Source organism: Psittacula echo (genome assembly GCF_963264785.1).
Source record: "Psittacula echo genome assembly, chromosome: 3".
NCBI classification, from domain to species: domain Eukaryota; kingdom Metazoa; phylum Chordata; class Aves; order Psittaciformes; family Psittacidae; genus Psittacula; species Psittacula echo.
The window spans coordinates 22,929,584-22,951,925 of record NC_137736.1 but is presented as its reverse complement, the minus strand read 5'-3'; the positions used below and the strand labels follow the sequence as shown (position 1 = coordinate 22,951,925).

At 43.0% G+C, this 22,342-nt stretch overlaps 1 protein-coding gene across 3 annotated transcripts in view; it reads right to left on the bottom strand.

Annotated features, from left to right (window-relative positions):
* Window positions 1-21,493, bottom strand: part of USP25 (ubiquitin specific peptidase 25) — a gene marked incomplete at its 5' end in the record, with an annotated part of 93,713 nt that extends 72,220 nt beyond the window's left edge. For all 3 annotated transcript variants that reach the window (XM_080613035.1, XM_080613036.1, XM_080613037.1), the window contains one exon: window positions 21,449-21,493. In XM_080613035.1, coding sequence (XP_080469161.1) covers window positions 21,449-21,493 — 45 coding nt within the window. The remainder of the gene's footprint in view (window positions 1-21,448) is intronic.
* Window positions 21,494-22,342: the final 849 nt, after the last annotated feature.

The window sequence follows — 22,342 nt, the reverse complement described above, 5'->3', positions numbered from 1 at the left end:
GTCTTTGCTTTTTAAAAACCCTGCTACTGGCACAAGAAAAGTGAACTGATGCAGGAAAACAAACTCCCACTCTATCCCCATCCCTCACCCCCTCATTTGTTTACTCTGTGCATTTCATAGCACTGTACAAAGGCAGGGCTTGTTTCCTCTATAAAGTTGCTTTCCTGCCCCTAGGTCTGACAAGAAGCAAAGGAAAGAAATAAAGAGTATTTGGGAAAAGTAATTACAACAGCATTAAAACTGGCAGGAGCAATTCAAGGGCAGTGCATGGCAGCAAACTGGATTTATTTTTGTATTTGCTACCAACATGATGGTTAATAAAATGGAAAACAGTTTCACTATAAATTATCATAACAAGTTATAACAGATTTCTCTATCTTCAACTATATATACAACACTTGGAAATGCTCACTGAAGTATATTCATTGTTTACAAAAACTGGGAAAAGAGAGAAGAGACACAGTTTACCAACAAACAATCTCTTAGCAGTTCAAAATACTGGCTGTCAATTTATGAGCACAGCTGTGACTTAAAAACCTAGACATCTGTAGTTTATATCCTAATTTCAGTATTCTGGTGTAAAGCTGTGGTTCAAGGCCCCCTTCCCAAGGACATACACATTTAACAGACCAGAACCAGGCCCAGAGATGTTCGTTTCTCATAAAGCGATGATTTAAGTACCTAAACATACTTTCTTCAGATCAAGATTTTAAGGCACTCAGCTCCAAAATTCTGAACTGGTAGTTAAGTGAAGAATACAGAGAATCCATAAGCATCCCAGTTACAAATGACATAAATTAAGAGGAAAAAAAACCAGTTATCCCGAGTATCTCAAATGGAGCTGAACTGCTTTGGAGCCACAAACACCTGGTTCAGACATTACTGACTTTTCAGGTAAATGTGGAGAAGCTGCCACTAATCTCTCATTGAGTTATTTCAAATCACATAGGAATTACAGTGATGATACACCTCCTTACAAAAAGGAGGAAGAAAAAGATAAAAACAAAGCAACGAAAGAGTATGATTTAAATAGTTTCCACCTGACTGTGTTCTCTTAACACGTGCCAACAACGAGGTCTTCAGAAATTCTGAAACTGCCTAAGGCAGCTAAAAAACTCCTTAACACACCATTCCATTGGCAGCCTCCTTTTCCATGCATTAACCATCTTCCCCTTATTCCCTCAAATATGCATCATCTTCACTGTGTACAGACCTTTTCTGAAGCTGCACGTTTAACTTTGCCATTATTCTCCTTTACCACTATATTGATGATATGTTATCACCCACAAAATTGTGTTAACAAAGGCAACTCTATTTCTTTTCATTACAAGTGACAGTGCAAGTAACCACTACCAAACCTTTTTCCCCACTCATTGATTAGCGGTTGAGATCCAATTTTCTTTTTGCTTTTCTTTTCACTTAGGAAATTTATGAAACACAATTGTACCCATATTCAGAGAGCTGTTATTACTTAATTCTTGATGCAACTTTAATTTACTGCATCTGTACTAGACTGCTAAAGTCAAAATGGATTAAGTTTATTTGTTTTGAATTATATTCCTTTAGTACAGCCTATTGTGTGGCGCATAGGATGACTTAAAAATAATACAAAACTTTTACCGTTATCCATGACTGAAGCTTGGAGATCAATTTCTAATGCAACTGCTAAATGATTAAGTCTCTTCTGTACCATAACTAATATTTAATACAATACTTAGGACAGACTTCTACATATGAAGCAAGCCACCTTCCTTACTCCTATTAATGCTCCTTCTGATTACCTCTAGCCTAGAAGCTTTACTCTTCCTGGAGCTTGGGCTAACTTGAGTTGAAATGACTGAAGCATACTGACCCTCAAACATCCATGAACACTAAAGCATACAAATGTAGATCCTAAAAGACTATTCCAGGTGCAAGTACAGGTGCTAAGAAATCCACTTCAATTATTTTGAATCCTATCTGCCTGTATCCACTTCTTTCTTCATATTTACATGACAGATTCCATAGTTTATCTATATAGCACAGATTCTCCAACCAAGTGAGTCAAGACTCCACATGTATCTGCAGTGCTGCACCGAATGTGGTACATTATATACGCGCATATATATGTACCACATATACTCCATGTAGTTTGAATTGGATTTGACTCATCTCTAAAAAGGCTCCAGGACCTGGCCTACACTTAGCTGGTACAGCTGCTATATGGTAACCTAAATCCTTAGCCAGAAAAAGGAGACAGTCTCCTGATGCTATCACTGCCCTGAGATCCAGCTGCTCACACTCCTTGGTCCCACCACAGGACACAGCAATCAGTTCCCCAGGGCTTTCATGCATGTACCATTCCCAGCCTTCCCCCTTCCTCTGGCTCTCCGAGGTATGCAGTATGTATCTCCAGGCTTTCAGCTCTTGGAAGATTTCAACTAACAGGAAATTCTCACCCTTTTCCTGGATGGAAGCCAAATTTGTATATTAGGAATGCATGCCCTTATTTCCAATTCTTTCCTTTTTCAGTCATCTTCCTTTCCTCTCAGGAAATGCCCAATTAAGATTATCTGGTTTATAACCTCACACAATAGCATACTCAGTAGCTGTGCCAGCGCTAGTGAAGCAGAAAAGGATTTACACTATTGTCTACTTAGGAAGATACTGTGCCCAAATTAGTTCTGTGACAGTACTGTAAGCTCTGATAACTTATCAAAATCAGAGCAAAAAGCTAAATTATACTAATGAAGTTTTGGACACAGTAAATCTCATAAAATGACTAATTCTGAATTGTACTGCAGATAAATTTTAGGGGACAAAAATAACTACCTTTTGATCTGCTTATTTTCTCACCTCTGCAGCTTCTAAAGAGGTACATGTAATCTTTTGCTTTATTCATGGCAATATCCAAATATCTGTATTTGCAACACAAGCACTTTGCACCTTAGAAGATAAACCAGCCTTTTTCAGCTTCCAAGCACAGAAAACATTGTATGTTTAGTAATAAACGAGATGATCCAAGCACTATCAAAAGAAAACAGGGCCTACTGCCTCACTATGCAGTTCATTTAAATAGCACATAATTAAATTGAACTATGAGAATCACTTCCTTCCCAAGGGCTGAATACTTGTACCAGAGACAAAAAGAAAGAGGATGGGGGAAATGCAAATGCTGAGAACAGCATCTTGACTCAGTTCCTCCATACGAAACCCACTTACTTTACTTTCCAGTGCAACACCAGTTTGTAAGAGCTATTTGTTGGAGGAAAATCTAAATTACATTGCATAAAATATTTTATATTAAGGACAATTTTAATGTAACCTGCTAATGGTACCACCTGGAGACAAGCAGCTAGTAAGCTGGTTTCTTTATATGATTTTGCTCTCATGAGAAGATCACAGAGATTAGAACAAGGTAATCCTCTATAAATAAAATCTTTACGCTTCTGCTACAAACAAACCAACATACAAAGGACAGGCAGGCTAAAGAACCTCAATTACTACTGTAAATGTCATTTTCTGCCACATTAATCATATCTCTCAGGAAGAGTTAAAAAGCCCACATACACTGTTGAGCATTATGGCTTCCAGCAACACAGACACATTAGCCATCTTCTAGATAAACTGTTGGTCAAGTTCCAAATACGCAAATAAAAACTAACTCCTTCCATGAAGATACTAAGTAGAAATACAGAGAAAACAGTAAACTCCAGAAGGCTTTTAGCATCTCTGCCCTCAAGATTTTTCTCGCTGGTGTGCAGAATAAACATATATGTATATAAATATGTAAATGAAAAACTGGGTATATGTATACATATATTTTTAAAAGCAGTATTCTGCTACCGCAAAGACCAAGACAAATCTCTGCACTGGCTTTAAGGCACCTGCTGCAGAGGAAGATCAAGTTCCAGACGGTGTCAGGAACCTGACAGTGCATGAGTCCATGGGACCTGATGAGATGCATCCGCAGGTCCTGAGGGAACTGGCAGATGAAGTGGGCAACTATCAATCATATTTGAGAAGTCTTGGCAGTCTGGTGAAGTTCCCACTTCACGGAAAAGGGGAAACATAACCCCCATTTTAAAAAAGGGAAAACAGGAAGACCTGGGGAACTACAGACCAGTCAGTCTCACCTCAGTTCCCAGAAAGACCACGGAGCAGATCCTTCAGGAAACTATAAGACACATAGACAATAAAAGGGTGATTGGTGACAGCCAACATGGCTGCACTAAGGGCAAATTGTGCCTGACAAATTTGGTGGCTTTCTATGATGGGGCTATGGCACTGGTGGACTAGGGAAGAGCAACAGATGTCATCCACCTGGACTTACGCAAGGCATTTGACCCTGTCCCACACGACATCCTTTCTCTCTAAATTGGAGAGACATAGATTTGACAGATGGACTACTCAGTGGATAAGGAATTGTCTGGATAGTCAGACTCTGTGGCTCAAAGTCCAAGTAGAAATTGGTGACAAATGCTGTTTCTCAGGAGCCAGTACTGGGACTGGTGCTGTTCAACATGTTTGTTGGCGACATGGACAGTGGCATTGAGTGCACCCTCAGCAAGCTTACCAACAACACTAAGCTGTATGGTGCAGCCAACACACTGGAGAGAAAGGATGCCATCCAGAAGGACCTGGACAGGCTCAAGAGCTAGGACAGTGCAAACCTCATGAACTTCAACAAGGCCAAGCGCAAGGTTCTGCACCTGGATCAGAGCAATCCCAAGCACAAATACAGGCTGGGCAGAGAATGGATTGAGAGCAGTCCCATGGAGAACAACTTGGGAGTGTTGGCTGATGAGAAACTGAGCATGACCCAGCAGTGTGCACTTGCAGCCATAAAGCCAACCATATCTCTGGCTGCATCAAAAAGAGCATGACCAGCAGATCAAGGAAGGTGATCCTGTCCCTCTACTCTGCTCTCATGAGACCCCACCTGCAATACTGTGCTCAGCTCTGGGGCCACCAAAACAACAGGGACATGGACCTACTCAAGCGAGCCCAGAGAAGAGCCACACAGATGATCTGAGGGCTGGAGCACCTCTCCTGTGAAGACAGGCTGAGAGAGTTCTGGTTGTTCCGCCTGGAGAAAGAGAAGGCTCCAGGAAGACCTTAAAGCAGCCTTGCAGTACCTAGAGGGGCCTATAAGAAATCTGGAGAGGGACTTTTTACAAGGGCACGTAGTGACAGGACAAGGTGGAAACAGCTTTAAACTAAAAGAGGGTAGATTTAGATTAGGCATTAGGAAGAAATTCTTAAATGTGAGGGAGGTGAGGCACTGGCACAGGTTACCCAGAAAAGCTGTGGACGCCCCATCCTGGAAATGTTCAAGGTCAGACTGCATGTGGCTTTGAGCAACCTTGTCTAGTGGAAGGTGCCCCTGCCCATGGCAGCAAGGATGGAACTAGATGGTCATTAATGTCCCTTCCAACCCAAACCATTCTATGATTATTGCAGTACCTCTTAAAGCACAGCAGAATTAGGTTCCCTTGCCTGTCATGTGCTAACTAGGTTTTCTTTTGCTCTGTCATGGAAAGGGAAATCTCTTGCATGACATCATATTCTCTAAGAAAGTAGGTAAAGAAGGCTTTTTATACACATACAAATGCAAAATGCATCTCAGCTTGGACAAAATTCACCTGTGGAGAGAGAGGACATGCACCAAGACCACAGATTTTCAGCCCATGACTGCTCTGCACAGACTTCCCAAACCTGCCAATTACAGCAGCAGCTTGTGCAAGGGGATAATTACCTATCTGCAACTGGACTGAGAGCAAACTTCCTTCAAGGAAGCAAAAGGACACAGCGTATGGCAGTAACCTTCAGCCAACCACAGCCTGGACCAAATAAAATGCAGAAAAGGCTGGAATGCATTACTCGTGCGCATACAGTCCTCCCTGAAAAATTAACGGATCCTACTTAATCAGAGTCTTATATAACGGTATTAATCATAAAACAACACTCAGAATACTCTCACTATATTTCTACGGTTTCTGTGAACAATAACAAAGCTGTACTGTTTCAACTGAAAATGCTTTAACAAGTGACTTCTCAATGAATTTCAAGTTTTAATATTAAGGATTCTACACAACAAGAGAGCATGCATTCATGTAAACACTCACTATTCTTGAGCCTCCTATGCAGCTAAGAAGAGTCTCATTTACTCTCAACATATAGCACATTTATTTTAATTCAAGCTAATTTTACACTTTTTGAAATTGTAAAGAGAGATTTGAGATTGCAAAGAGAGGTCTGAGGAGTCTGGTGTGTAGTTACTGACAGTAAATATAAGGCAAACCCCACATAAACAACACAAAGAAAGAATGAGACACTGAAGCCAGATTTCTTACACAGCTCAGGGTGGGAGGGGGTGGGAAGAATAAAGTAAGAGGGAAGCATCACCTTATTGTATGGATCTTCCTAGGCAAATTTTGGGGTGCTAAAGATTTGGGGTGCTAAAGCTGGAAAAGGCACCACTGAGTACATACATATAATAATATGGAGAACATTCAGAAAGCAACAGAAACACACTTCCTTGAACTCATTCAGTGGATTTTGTCTCATTTTCCCTCCGGCCACAGAAGGAGTGAAACTCAGCTCTGTACTCCAACTCAACTGCCTTGCAGGTCTGTTACATGGAGTACAACCAACCATGCTCAGTTTACAGTACCAAGAGATTTAGTTTTCCCCAGTGGAGAAAAGAAAAAAACCAACAACAACACACCAACAACAACAAAAGAAGAAAACAGTAGCTGAAGGCAAGATGAGTAGCCCTTATAAAGACGAAGCAAGAACAAACACTAACGAAGCAGTAAAGCCATTTAAACTAACTTACAAGAATAATAAATGGTGTGATCTATGACAAAGAAGCATGAACTGGATCAAAAATCTTGTCATTTCCCTCAAAGCAACGTGGTTTAAAACCAGTCCTCCAAACCAAAAGAGGAACAAACAACATAAAAGTAACTGAAGCTCTATCTTAAAAGTAGTCCATGAACTGATTCATGAACAGTGTTGCTTGAGTGAAGGAGCAGGTAAAAAATTGCTTAGTTTCACATTTCCAGCTCTTACTGACAACTACTCTTAAACGAGCTTCAGTGACAGGCTGACAGTCAAGAAAGGACAGCAGCCTTTGTACTTAGTGAAAACATAAGAGGTGTCAGAAATGTAAAATTATTGAGACTTCTGAGGTCTGTGTGTTTTAAACTACGGTCATGGTTTCTTACACCCTGCTCAGCACAACAGCGAAGTTCCCAACAGTAATGACAGCAGCTCTAAAAATTAATTAACTACAGTAAAGCCAATGAGATCTTTAGTTTCATTTAACTAGATGTAAGTTAAGCTTCAGGTTATATACACTTGAACAGCCACAAGAAAATTTGCTTCACCAAAAATCACTTTCAATTCACGCACACTCCAACAACTGTGACAGTAATTAGCTTAAAAATCTCTCTGCTCTGATCCAAAGCTGATGGGTGACCGGTTATTGGTGGCAGCGAGGGGGGTCTTTCAAAGCACCAGCACACATTATCTGTAAACTACACTTAAAATTCTGAAGGATTCCTCCAAGAGCCCACCTGCAGACACCAGCTGGGCAGTGCCACATAGCAGTGGCATGCACCAGCCTCAGTCCACAACCTAGTCCCACCTCAACACACTCAGACTCCAGTGTCCAGAGAGCTGCCAACATTATGCACAAGCCACAGCAAATTAAAGTCAGTGGACATCAGGAAAAACTTCTTTACTGTGAGAGTGACAGAGCACTGGAACAGGTTGCCCAGGGGGGTTGTGGAGTCTCCTACATTGGAGATATTCAAGGCCCGGCTGGACAAGTTCCTGTGTGATGTACTCTAGGTTACCCTGCTCTTGCAGGGGGGTTGGACTAGATGATTTTTGAGGTCTCTTCCAACCCTTGGGATTCTGTGATTCTGTGACTTAACGATAGGTGACATGATACAAATAGAAAGGAGAAGGAGGCTCGAGGACAAGAGACAGACAGCTAACTGTGTGTGTACACAAACATAAATATACACACATATATACACACACATACTTTCCAATCACTCTTGGCTACTTTGTTTTTTCTTCTGTTTTTATACATTTACCATCATGCTTAAATACTGTATTTTACAGTGTCTACCCAAGTAGTTTCACCAAGGCACAAGCTTTATCCTCACAGGAAAGTCTATTGCCCAGGGTATCATTATTTTACTGTAGCAGCTATTAAAAATGTTCTTTTGAATGTCTTTCATGAGATCTTGTCTTTCTGAAGCCTAAAACAATACTGCAAAGATCCACATTTTAGCTTCCCACTAAGATTTTTTTCTTTTGCATCCCAACCAGTTTAACTCATCACACCAAACAAAAGCTGTTCTCCCTCAAGTTTGAGGCTCTTCACAGTCCTTTCATCATCCATTTATTATTTGCCACTGAAAGGCTAAGACCTACCTGTCAAATTGAGACGGCAGCCCTGCTAGCCCATTCAAGTGTTTATTTATTTATTGGGGGGGTATTTATTTATTTAGGGTTTTGTTTTTTTCCAAATAGCCATCATGATAGTCTCACCCTGCTCTGCATAATACAGAAGAACTCCTAAACCAAAACAAACAACATCAAGCTAGCCCCTTCATTCTTTTCACTCTTGTCATTATAACAAGAACTCTATGAACAAGCAGACCAACTCTGTAAGCTGCAAGTGTCCTCAGATTGGTAGGATCCCAGCCTCTGCAATGTCTGCGAACCATAAAGTTCAAAGGGGCTGTCAGACCACAAGCTGCTTCTGACCAGTCAGCTGTCCTTCCCCAGCTGTAGCTCCTGCCAGAGCTGACCAGCCTAGAGGCTGGTATTGCCACATAAGGCCTGCTCTGGCCACAAGCCACTCCTCCCTTCGAGCCAGCACTGTCACTTACATGAACCCCTGGCAAGCCAGCCCAGGCTCCCAATAAACCATCAGAAAGATGCTCTCTGGTTTTAATTAATTTCCTGCTGACTTTGCAAGAGCCAGGGGTGGGACAAGGGAGAGGACAAGACCAAGGCTGCACCTAATTCCACTATATTAAACTGTTGTGGAGCTGCAGCCTCCTGAGAGTGAATTGTTTCACTGCCTTTATTTTAATCCTGGTTTTACCGCATGAAAGAAACTGAAAGGGGAAAAGCCTCCTGCAGTCCTTGACCTACTTAGGCACTACTGCAGAAAACTTACTCCAAAAGAAGATTAATATAAAATTCATACAGTAATGGATCTGATGCTCCTGGTTGTTTCTTGTTTGTCAAAGCTGCACACCATACAAATGAATGCACACTCATACAAAGCTGCGCACCATCAAATGAGTGCCCACACCTGCAAAAGCTGAAATCCCATAAGCTCTTCTTTACTCCCTGGTTTAGGTATTCACAACCAGAAAGATTTCATTTACTGCAACTGTTAATGGCACAGGTATCAGAGATGCCAGCTCATGTTGAACAACCCCGCCATGCGCCCTAGGTAAGCAATAACCAGGTTGGATTTCATAAACAATTTTTCCACGCAAAGTTCAGAATAGTACAGCAATCCTATAAAAAAGAAATCCTAAATAAAAGTTAAATTGCAAATCTCTATTATGAAGAGTATTCAGTAGCAGTGACACATTTGGGTAAAGAACTCACCTGTCTACTTTGAATAGTAAGGAGGAAAAAAATATAGTAACAGAAAGCCTTTCAATAAAGTCTTTTCCATTTAGTCAGATTGAAAAAAATAATTACTAACCCGATTTCCTAAGGAAACGGGCCTTGTGATCAGAGTATGCATGTATGCCAGCCCTCCTGTCTCTCATGCAACAGCCCTAACAACACGAGGCCACCAACCCCAGGGCCCCCCAACACCCTCAGCAGCACCCCGGCTCTCCACCTGGCCAGCACACAGCTCCCAGTGCTGCTGCCTGCTGCTGCTCACTCCATGGACCAGAAGAAATTAGGCTGAAATAACATAGGTGGCTGGGGAACAGCAGCGCAGAAGAGCACCTCTACCCCACTGCAGTGAGGTCTTACAGTGGTGAACTCAGCCCCACCCCAACTTTTAATCCAAGGTGCATTACAAGAGGAAATTCCATCAGAAAAGTTACACACCATTATTTGTAGCATGCAGTAAAACTATTTAACAGCTTATATTAATCATTTAGAAATAAGTCCTATGAAGAAACACACATTGCTAGTTCTCTGCACAAGAACAAGCCTACAGATAACATCAGTCAGCTAAGATTTGGGGCAGTATTAACAGGTTGCCTGCAAGGTGACAGGTTTCTGACAGCAGTTCCCGCCTTTTCTGGATGAAACGGCAGGAAGCCAGTGTGGCACGTGCTACATCCCGGCAGAAAGGCTGCTGCAACACCACAGGCTGCTGGCCTGTGAAGGTCAGCGAGCAGCTTTCATGTGCATTAAGTAATAACCTGAATGGATGCAGATGACACTAGAATTAAAATGAACCTCAAACACAACAGTGACATTATATTATTTAAAGACGTGTTGTGATTTATACCAATCATCAGCATATAATTTTACTACCTCACAACCGAAGAAATTCAATTATAAATTCAGCAGTGCACTCCACAAAGGGCAACTGACATTTTCTAGGCTGCTTTCTTTCAAGGAGAAAGAAAAAACATAACATTGAGAATCTCTGTTTGCTGTGTTTTGTTAGTTTGGGTTGTTTGTTTCAAGTTTGTTTGTTTGGGTTTTGGGGGGTTTTTTGTTTGTTTTGTTTTTTTTTTAATGAATTTTTAATTACTTTACACTGAAACACACATTTGCCTCAGCTCCCACGGAAAACTAAATGTGTTATATTCTAATATGTTAGGACATGGTCTCAAGAAACTTACGACAACTTTAGTTTATGACCTCAACTTGTGATAATTCAGCCCTGTCTTCCCTGTCTCATTGGTGGTGTTGTAATATCACCACTGGTAACTTTCCACCATCCTTCACTAGCTGAAACTCCATAGGCTGACCTGAGTAAAAGGGGTATGAAAGACTCCTCTAAGCAGTTTACATTTTTAAAAATAATTTGAAACAAAAATTTTAAATTCTGTGCTGCTTTCCTAGCAGTAGTATTATGCCCACACATTCCCCATCCAATAGAGATAATAAACTCCAATAGCAAAATCTTCAACCCTTTTTTCTCCATAAGGTCACAAAGCAACAGAGTCTTTGGCATCTTTGTTGGGGACAGCAGGCAGCTGCAAACTCCTTCCCTGGTCTGTATTAAAGCACCAGAGTCTGTACGCTGCATACATACCTCCACTGAACACTGGGAAGTAGGTGGCACATTTACCAGTCATCTTTAAATCACCCACAGAAAAAGCTTCGAGGCAACATACCAAGTTAGTAAGAGCTGGAACTGGTGATGATGCAGAAATCTGCTTATCTTTACCAGTGGACCAGAAGACTACACCCAAAGAAACAGCCCAGTGAGCTTCAGACGAGGTGACAATTACCACAGAATAGTTTGGGTTGGAAGGGACCTTTAACGATCATTTAGTCCAAAACTCCTGCAATGAGCAGGGACATCTTCAACTAGATCAGGTTGCCCAGAACCACATTCAGCCTGGCCTTGAACATCTCCAGGATGGTGTATCTATAACCTCTCTGGGTCCAGCCAGGACTGTCACAAGAGATGCTCTGTGGCTTTCAGCACCAAGTCCCGCAAAACACATGCGGGACTAGAAGGAACTTTTAAAAGCTGCCAGTAAGACGTTGGTTATTTTTTAATTTCCAAACAAGTAAAGGAATACAATGAGAAAGAGAAGACTTAATTCTAGTACCTCATTAAAAAAAAAAAAAAAAAAGCACCAGACTTGAGAGACTTATAAGCTTAGGTGCCTGAATTAAAATCTTGCCAGTTACTACCACCGAATAATTAAAAGGCTCTAATGTAAGGAAACAAAACAGTAGTGGGAAAGTCTCTAAATGAAAATGGCATGGTCCTCAAACAGGTGAGAGGTTATATGAGAGACACAAGCAGAATTAGAAGAAAAGCAGCTGACAAATGGGCAAGTAGGTAACATTACCAAGAGATGAAACAACTTTGCAAGCTGCCCAAAAGCCATTTAGTTTTAGAAGAAACTAAAAACTAAAAAAAAAAATAAAAAAACACATTTACAAGCTTAAAAGCTTTCTCTTACATATTTCCCCACGATTCTGTACCAAAACAAAGCAAAAGTTAAAATCTGCAAAACACAGGAATGCTTTCTCAGTCATAACCTAAGATTTCTGGGATACAACGAAGTACACAGTATTCAGCCCTCTAACCAGGCCATTCACACCTATGCACTTTGGAAAGTGATTTTATTCAATAAAAAAAAAAAAAAAAAAGGTACATTTCCAACACTCACAGTCCCAGGAGAAATTTCTGTTTCGAAGCAGTTAACTTTCAGAGGCATAAAATGAAACCAAACAGAACAGGGAAGTGGAGTAGGAGTCTGCTCTCACCATCGCCTCCTCTTCTGAAGAGGATTAAGAATGCCACGTGCCTGTGTATACCCAGCCTTTCCTAGCTATTTACTTTAAAGCACCCTCAAAGTGTTCACCTGGATGCATTTTTTTTTTTCTGGCTTAATCCCAGTAAAAACACGACTAAAATCAATTTATTTTTTTTTTTTAACTGAAATTCTACTGAAATTCAGAAAGAGCGATTTTTTGTCTAAGAATAAGAAGAGGAGTTTTCAGCACAGGTATCTGGCTTTTCTTGAAGTCATACAACTGTGAGAACAGCTATCACAAACTTTAAACTTACAAACTCAAGCCTAGCATTTACTATTCACCAGAAGTAATAGATGGCATTAAATATAACTACAAAACTTTTGTATCTTGGACTTAGACCCTAATGTCAAGCGAACACCCTGTTTTTATTAAAAGGAGCCCTCTGGAATATGGGGTACAACCGGAGTGAAATGATGACACATCAGCTGGTAGCAAGGAACCACAGAGGCATAATGCCATTATGCCATGTGCATTAATTTCAATGAATTCTGCCTAGACCAAGGTAAGATATGTGCCAACTAAATTTACATAGCTATGGATCATGCCTTGAAAACACTAATGCCTCCCTGAAAAGTTTTTATTAAATACTATGATTATTCTGTCTACATATGCTTACTGTAAAGCTTAAAAATATGCTTTCACCTGATGGCTAAAAATGCTTTAGTCAAGGATATTCTAAGCACAATTTGCATTTGCTTGACACCTAAACTTTGATAAGCTTGACTGTTGCCAATTAGCTGATAGCAGAAACATTTTAACAGAAATGCTGCGCAGGGCATAATTTTTTCCAGCAAGAATTCACCAGTTGAAGTAATTCAGAAACCTACCATAAAGAAAAACATCAAGTCAAAGCTGTGCTTCTGAGAATAAAAACTATTAGAATTTGCATACCAGTATTTCTGATGCCTTAAAAAAAAAAAAAAAAAAAGTGGTTTACATACATAAATCTGTGTCAGGCAATGTTGCCAAAGTTAACCTACTTGCACTCCAGCCTTCAGGCTACTCCACATCATCTGTTCTCTGGATTCCACCTCTCCAATATCCTGGCTTCAGAGAGTTACATTAAAACCTTGGGCACTCAGTGTTGCCACCTCTCACAACAGCGCTGTTTCTGTTAAAGACCCATCATCAGGTAACATCAGGTTTTAGGAAAACTCTCTTGCTCATTGCTTTCAACATGCTCCTGAATTTCATCCATTATGACAAAGAAAAGCAAAAGCACATAGACAAAAACATTTTCAAAAGAATGAAAACTGTAAAACCTAAGTGGAAAATAAATAAATCAGTGCCTTCTTAAAACACAAGAGTCTAAACAGATTAAATAATTTCATTGTGATTTTCAAATGCTTGAAACTGATGATGTTATTAAATACATGCAAAACCAGTCTATAATTAAACAGGCGAGACCTCACAAAGCCTACATCGGACCACTTAAGTTATCACAATGTCCTACTCAGGACATTTTGAATCAATCTGTCCTTGACACCATCTTAGGATCCAATTATTCCTTCACAGCACTTCATCAGAATCTCAACATTGACTCAAAACATTGCTTAACATCTCATTCACGTTTAAGCCTAAACCCACAGATTCTGCACCACATTCACCAGGAAAACCACTATGTTGTTCAGTATGTTAAAACTACCCCTCTACCAGAAGGCACAGCCCTGCAGCTATCAGCAGAAGGCAGCACACCACCACATCTACTCCAGTGCACAGACCAGCATACTTGCCTGGAATATCCATCCAGTGAGGTGTAACCCACTGCAGCAATGAGACAGGCTTATATTCCCTTTACTCACTTCTGAAAACTGGGATGGTAACATAGAATTGAAAGGTGGTATGGACAAGATTACTCTAAAAGAAGTTTGCGAAATGTTCTGTTAATGGCCCGTAGAACTCTTAGTTTATTCCAAGTTCTGAAGTCCTAAAGAAACCTCATGGTAAAGAGATCTAAAGCCTGCAGTACAATGAGAGTGCACATATTTTAATGCTGTAAAAATGCAACATTTTAGATGGTGACTAAGAGCCACTACAGCTGCTCTCCATTCTACCTGCAAGCTTGGCTGAGGTATGCTGGCACAATACAGCTTCTGACAACATTCATATTCAGCACAGCATTAATGTAAGTAAACATTCAAAAATCTGACAAGCCACTGTTCAGATGGCTGTGTTGCCAAATTATGTTACAAGTGTTCACAAAAACCAGCAAGAGATGCCATTTGCCAACCCGATGCCGGAAACAGGAAAAAGTATTTCCTTTTACTCAGCATGAAGCCCTGAGTTTGTACCATCATGCAGGTCATGATCCCACTATCCTGTTCAGCAGTAAAGCATCTCATCACCTCATCTTCACTTCAGCCTCACAGCTTTATACTACTTTGTCACTGTATTTTCTCCCCCTCCTTTTTTTTTTCAATAATAAAAAAGATGAAGAATTCATCGGAAGTTTCAACTTTACATAGTTTTACACGCAACTATTGTGACTCGCAGTACTAGCTTTTCCCTCTTAATTATACTTGACCACCCATAAACCAAAACTTGGCACATCTCACAGCCTCCAGTGAACAGGAGGAGTTACCACCCCACCTACTGCACACTTTGCTCTCTGGCGGAAGTTATATGCGAGTTACATTAGTTTCACCTAGCTGGTGAAACTGACCTGACATTCACTCCAGTGAAATATTTTCTACTCTTGCAGATGTTGACTTCTTTAACAGCACCCCGACTGCTGAAGTGCAATCGCCAGCAAACAGAAGTGGTCTTTATTTCCTAATGTGGGGAAAAATAGACTGAAGTCTACCCTGAACCCATAAAATCATTCAGAAATACACTGTCACAACAGCCTCTCCTTCATTACTCTGGCTTGCTATTTGGATTATGGTGCTACACTGCTACCACACACACAAGTCAACAGTCCCCTGCTGAGAAGCTGAAATTACAAGTGCCTATCTGCTGCTAAAGACCAAAATATCATTACATTGGTAATACACACAGCGCAAACCTTCACTGAGAACCAACACAATCTTCCCCACTCTTACGTAATCACACTGGTGACAAAAGAATTAGAAAGTGAAAGCACTCAGGATACTTTCATTTCCCAGGAAAGCTGCTCCCACATATGTGGCTTTCCTAATCAGTGAAAGCAGAAAAGACTTTCCTGTCTCAGTCCAGGTCCTGGCAATGCACACAGAGAATTTTAAGAGCTCTGTTCCATAAGAAGTACAAGTCGTCAGTAATAAAGAAAACCAAACAAACAAAACCAGAAAGTCAGACCTTTAAAGGAATTCATTCCTACGTGAAAACATGTAAGTGAAGACACAGCTCTTAAGCTTTTTGTTTACCTTTTATGCTAAGGACTATCAGGAATGTCAAATTTGACTCTTAGCTTTTGCCAGATGACCAGCTGGGAATTGCAAATCAGCAGTTTCACTACAGCAAGCGAAGAGCAATAAAACATTAAGGAACCCTACAAGCAGCTGTGGGCACCTCAATAATCCCCCCATAACTGGCACTGCCAGCAACAGCTGGGATGGGGTGACTGCTGCAGTACCCCAAACAATTCCTGGCACAGATGATGTATGAGGATTAGAAACCTCCCAGACACCTCTGCAAAGATCTCAGCCCAGCCTGAAAAGGCAGCCTCTAAGTAGGCCCCGGCAAGGGGCCAAATTGATAATCTGGCTGCTGCATCCCACCCGCATCCAGGACTTCCCTCAACCCAACCACTCACAGCATTGAAGTTATGGAGCCAGCTCCTTGCTGACTGAATAATCAGACTGTTGACACATGGGGAGATTCTTCAGCCAGATAGAAAAGAAGATTTAACCAAAAGCAGAACAGAAATCACATCTTTCATTCTATCATTCCCCTTCAGTTAGAAAAGTCCATGAACACCAACCAAATTCACAGGACTACTGATGCTGCTTCCTGCCTTCACCTATCTTTTCAGGCGTAAGAGTGCAAGAAAAGCAACCATTCAATTATCTTCCCACTTGTCTTTACAAAGCATTTCTAAAAATGTGGAATATTTTTCTATTTTGAGACATGGTTTTGACCTTTTCAAGGAAGCTGATGGGTTTTGTCATCTTCTGTGGCTGCTGCTGCAGATACAGGGTTATCCTAAAAAATTGCTTTTTCTTAGGAAGTAGTAAAGATATTTTTAAATAATATTACAAAGGGTTAACAGGAAAATGTATAAACTTTACATTTTCACATTCTGAAGCGGTATTTTTCTTTTAAGGCGTGAACCAAAAGATACTTGAATACATTATTTCAGACAGATGCTCGTGGTTGTACTACAGTTGTCAACTCCTGCTACCTCAATCGAAATAATTAGTGAAGTTTTTTGAAAGGTTTACTAGAATGTAACAGGTTTTAAACTGCTATTAAAGGTCTCAGAAAGGCGCATATTCATATCATACCAATAAAAAAATCCACAATTCAGCAGGACTGCATATTGAAACAGCCCCTCCCCCCCAAAAAAAAAACCACCTACCACCAAACCTAACCCCACCCTCCCAGCAAAACCCATCAAACCACTCACAAAACCAGAAGCATTCAGCATACCAGTCTGATAAGGGCTTTCAAAATTACTCTGAATCCCTGACCTTTGCAACTTGCTCTACCTTTCAGAAAACAGAGACAAGAATCTATGTAGAAAGCGTAACTAGAAGTAACACGGACTTCTCTTATGAACTCTTTTGGGTTTTTTTTTAAATACAAGATGTGTATATCTAAATAACTCCACAGCACTTCAAATAATCTTGCAAATTACTCAGTGGCTGGTGCAAACACTTTCAGTAAACCAGTCTGGTTGTTCTGCCCATCCTGGACAAAAGACTTAATAAAGCTTTCAATAACCATACCAGCAGAACCAGGTAGAACGCCCCATATTCAAGCTCACCTGCCTGCCATACATTTCAAACACAGACAGCCCGTTCATAGGGAGATATGTAACCCATCCTCATTAGAGGAACCAGAGTGCACTTCTCAGGTACAGGACGACACCTGCATGCTGCTCACAGGCAAGAGAGGCTCTGGCTATGCAATGAGAGCAGGAGCCTGGAGCCTCCTGATTCCACCAGGCAAATGGTCAGTCAGTCAGTCAGGCAACCTTGAATTCAACTGACTGAAACACAAAGATTTCAAAGGCTGCACCCTTAGAAGGTTGCCACCTATTGAGATTAAAAAAATAATAAAAATGAGCACAACTCCTAAAATATCTTCCTTGCATACCAAGTCCTCATAGGTATCCTTTGTGATCACCTCCTGCCATTCAGGACTGCATCAACTTCCCTATTTCTACTGTTGGAGACATATGACTATCACACTTTGTATGAACAACTACTGCAGTATTAAGCAGCAGCTATTGCTTTCAGGCAAGAAAAGCAGTAAGTACCACATTAGCTATATCTTTCAGTACTAAAACACCTCAGACACATGGTATGAGCAGAGCAGAAACACACATGAGCTAGTAAAATTTTCTCCTTACTACCCCCAAAAAGAGCAAGGGAGAAGAAGTAAGCAGTGCTTAATACCTTAAAGCAAGTAATACCTTGCTTTAAGGCAGGCATTATTTCAAGTGGTAAATATTTGTAAAGGTTTGTGCTGCTTTAAACAAAACAAAAAGAAAAAAAAAAAAAAAAGCAAGCTGAGCTGACACACCTAACTTTATTCTACGATTCCTGTGATTACACTGCCAATATGCTGCTGAATCACAGGTCTGCAATAACAGTGGGTGTGGGAAATCAAGACAGATAAACCAGACTTTAAATCCATGCATCAACCAACTCTTGGCTTGTCTCTTTCCAAAAGCAGCAGAACTTGGTAATACACACTGCTGAGAGGCCAGTTAAGCATCACCCTTTAGAACCCAGCTTCTTCAATCTGCTGCTCCAAGATGACCATCATGGTAATTATTAGAGCTGAGACATTGCCAAAACATGCATGACCTCTCTCCATCACTTCTTCCAATTACTAACAAAATCAGCATCCACTCCAGCCCATGCTGTCGAACCCACCAAGTAAGGGACATGGGCCAAGGGAAGGGTCTGCGCAGTACAAGGGGCAGCCTGGGACAGTTTTCCTCTGGGAGGAAGATTGACATACGTGTGCACGAGCGCAAGCTGCCCCCAAGGAACCCTGCAACACACATGCGTTAGGTCTTCAGCAGCAAAATGCCTGACAAAAAGGGTTTTACTGGACAGAAATACAGACAGGACAAAATAAGAAACTATTCTGTTTTTTTAACTTCCCAGGACATTTACTTTTAGTCACATGCTTTAATCTTAATACGAACATCACGGATAACCTAGAGACACCTAATGACATTAGAGCAGCACACAAGAGCTGTGAGCAATGAGAGAAACATGATTAATTATTTGCTCCAGGAGATAAATGACAAGTTTTATCTAGGAGTCAAGATGACCAGTAAACATAAAAGAAAAAGCATCTGGTTCGGGTCAAAAGATATTTTAACTACACAATGAACTAAAGATAGCTTCAGTGGGAAATGGGCTGTTTGTAGTTAGAGCATTTATTAATACAAACCTACATCTCCAAGTACTGCTGAAGTTTGACACATACTTCCTGTATGACAGTAAGAAAACATCTGATGAACAATGTTGGGAACCGCAGTTCTGCATAAGGTATGCTGATGACTCAAGCATCTCTTGGAAATCCAATATATTTCTGCTTGTATGTGGTTTCTTCACACTAACAGAAAACAATCATAACAAACTTTGAGGTCTCCAGAACAAACTCATTATTTGTGGAGCATGGGATTTTCTCCTTTTGAGGGAAGATGACAGGATGGTAACCTCTCCACCTTTCAACCATGCATCAGCCACTCTACCCTGATAATTTTTCTTCTTACATGCAAATAAGCCAAACAATGTTAAGTTTGTCATCTAGTTAGCTATTCATTAGTCTCACTAGGCAATGAGATACTCGCTTTGGAGTAAGATAATATTTTGTTCTGCAAAACATTCTCAAGATTGGTCTCCCTTCCTCTCTCACCTTCCCCTACCCCTCCTCCGCCCCCAAACGCAACTATGGATAAAATAGGCAACAAGGAGTTTCAGATATCATAATAAGATGATTCAACAGAAGAAATAAAAAATAAAATCCCTTCATTGAAAAAAGCTTTGTTGTTTTATACAGTTTCTCTAGATACACATAACCATCATCCACAGATGCTGATCACAAGTTTAGAGTTTTTGCTAATTTCCTTTTTCACTGCAGTGTGAATTACTAGGTGACCTAGCACAATCTCCAACCACCCTTCAGGTTTATCCTCAGTTTGAAACTAAAGTAATGCTGAACTACTGACCTGCAAGCAGCAGTTTAGCTAAAATGGTAACATTTCCTCTTCGAGATTATTGACAGTGCAACAGGCAGTTCTGACCAGCGTCTACCAAGTATTAAATAACAGAGTATCTGATGTGATCATTAAGGGATGTTTAAATAAATCATCAACAACAGGTTTTGTAAAAGGTAACACTGCTTACTAAAGCTGACAGGTGCACAGCAGCAACAAATGAAGTTGTTAAACACAGAAGACACACACATAGCATGGGACTTGGCAAAAAAACTCTGCTACTCCACCCTGTTAGCACACCCCAACCGAAAACACTGACTGAGGAACCAGGGGACAAAATTAGCGTGTTCAACCACTGCCTTCCTGCTGAAGAGGCCACAATCAGTGCTAACTACTTCAAACTATGATAGCAGCTTGGCAAGACATGATTCTTCCTCCAAATGAGCTTCTTGAACATAAGTTGTACCACTTTAATCAATTATACCTTAATCATTGCATTCCCACTGTCCGCACTTACAGCTGGAGCCATTTAGCTTCAGCACTGACTATACCAAAGCACATTTACTTTTATCCTCTTGTAAAAGCATCACAGGTCATATATATATATATAGGGAAGAAGAAGCAGTCATATTACTAACCAGAACAGTTACATTAATCAGCAACGGCTACCTTTAAAAAATAAAAGATAACTTTAAAAGTGCTGTGATTTAACTTTAGGTTTCTTTTTCTTTTGCCAGTTCAGTTCATTTAAAGTAAAAAAGAGCATTAGAAGGTGTCCTAAAAAAAAGGACGGAGAAACATTTTCCAGCAACTCCTGGTGCTCAGAGGAAGATTCACACACGCTACCATTCGCTGAACCCCATTTCACGACCCCAGTTAATACGAGTCCCTAAACCCAGCACTCCTTCACCCCAGCAGGAGAGCGTGGTGGCGAGCCGTGTGTCACTCGCTAGAAATAGCGTTCACCTTTCGCAGGCACGGATGCCGGCGCACCAGGGTCACGCCGTGCATGTGCAGCACCTACCTCCCGGCCCACACCGCGCCTGGAGGCTCAGGCACTACACCCACCACCCCCATCCTGCTGCCCTACCTGCCAGCTCTCTAAGTGCAACAGGCCTGACCGGGGCCCTAGCGTCGTCCCAGCCCGGGGCTGCCCGCCCGCCCGGGGAGCAGCAGGACACAGAAGAGGAGAAGACCAAGCCCAGTTCAGAGCTGACCCGACCCGGGGCCGGGGTGGCGGAGGCCCCCGCTACCCGGCCGCGCCCCCGCGGTGGCTTCGAGGTCACCCCGGCCCCAGCCCGGGTCTGAGGCGGCGGGTACCGGGAGAGGCCATGGCGCGGTGAAGGCCGCCCCCCCCATACCCCCGGCCGACAGAAGCTTCCCGCAGGGCGGAGAGGTTGCGGGGGATGGGGAGGCTGCACCCCCGCTGCAAGGGGGGAAAAGTTGCCGGCGGGGCGGGGACCGGGTGCTGGGGCCGCGTAAAAAAAAAGCGGCCCCAGCTCTGGGAGAGGGCAGGGGCCAGGCCCGGCGGGGCCGGCTGGCTGGGACGCGGCGAGGGGCGAGCAGTCGGTTCTCAGGCCGGGCCCTGGCGCAGCGGGCGGGTAGCGCAGGGCCGTGGCGGTGTCTCACCTTGGCGGCGCCGCCGGGCTGCAGCACGTTCTGCTCCACCGTCATGGCCCCTACACGGCTTCCAGCTGCGCCCCGGGCTCGGCGGACGGCGGCGGCGCCGTGCAGCAGCGGCTGGGCCGGGCCCGGGCTGGGCGAGCAGAGCGGGAGGCGGTGGAGGAGGAGGGGCAGGAGGGGGAGCCCGAGTCACCACCAGGCGGGCGGGCGGCCGGCATGGGGCAGCGCGACTCCGTTCAGGCCCCGCTGTCACTCCCAGCGCGGCCGCCCCTGCCACCGCCCAGCGTGCCCGGAGCGCAGAGCTTGTCGCCAGCCCCGCCCTCGGCTCGGCCACCGCCACCGCCCGGCAGCGGTTCCCCGGCGGCGCCTCCCCGCGCACCTGCCCCGGGCGGAGCCCCCCCGCCACAGCCGCCCCCCTCTCCCGGAGGCCGCAGGTCTACCCCTGCCCATTCCCGCCGTATTTGCACCGGCCGCCTCCATCTTGGCGGGATAGCCCCGGCCTGGCTATGGCCCAATGGGGAGCAGCCCGGGCCCTTGGGCCGCGCCCCGCCGCCGAGAAGTACCCCGCGTCCTCTGTGGGGTACAAGTGTCCCTCCGCCCCTCGAAGGGGCAGCTCTTCGCGCTGCGTCCCGCGGGAAAGCGGAGTTTCCACCGCTTTGCAGCGGCCGCCCGGGGAAGCCACGGCCTGGCTGGGGGAGCGGCGAAACCCAGAGCGCCTCGGTACCGCTGGGGGCCGGCTGCGGGCTTTTCCCCTGCCGTGCCGGCGAGGGTGTCCCGCCCTGCGGTCTGACAGCCACCGGCGTGCCTTGGCGGCAAGAACCCGGCGCTTCCCGGGGGTCTGCAGGAAACTGTTGAGCAATTCCAGCGCTGGCTGCTCGTGTCGGCCATAAACCTCGGCAC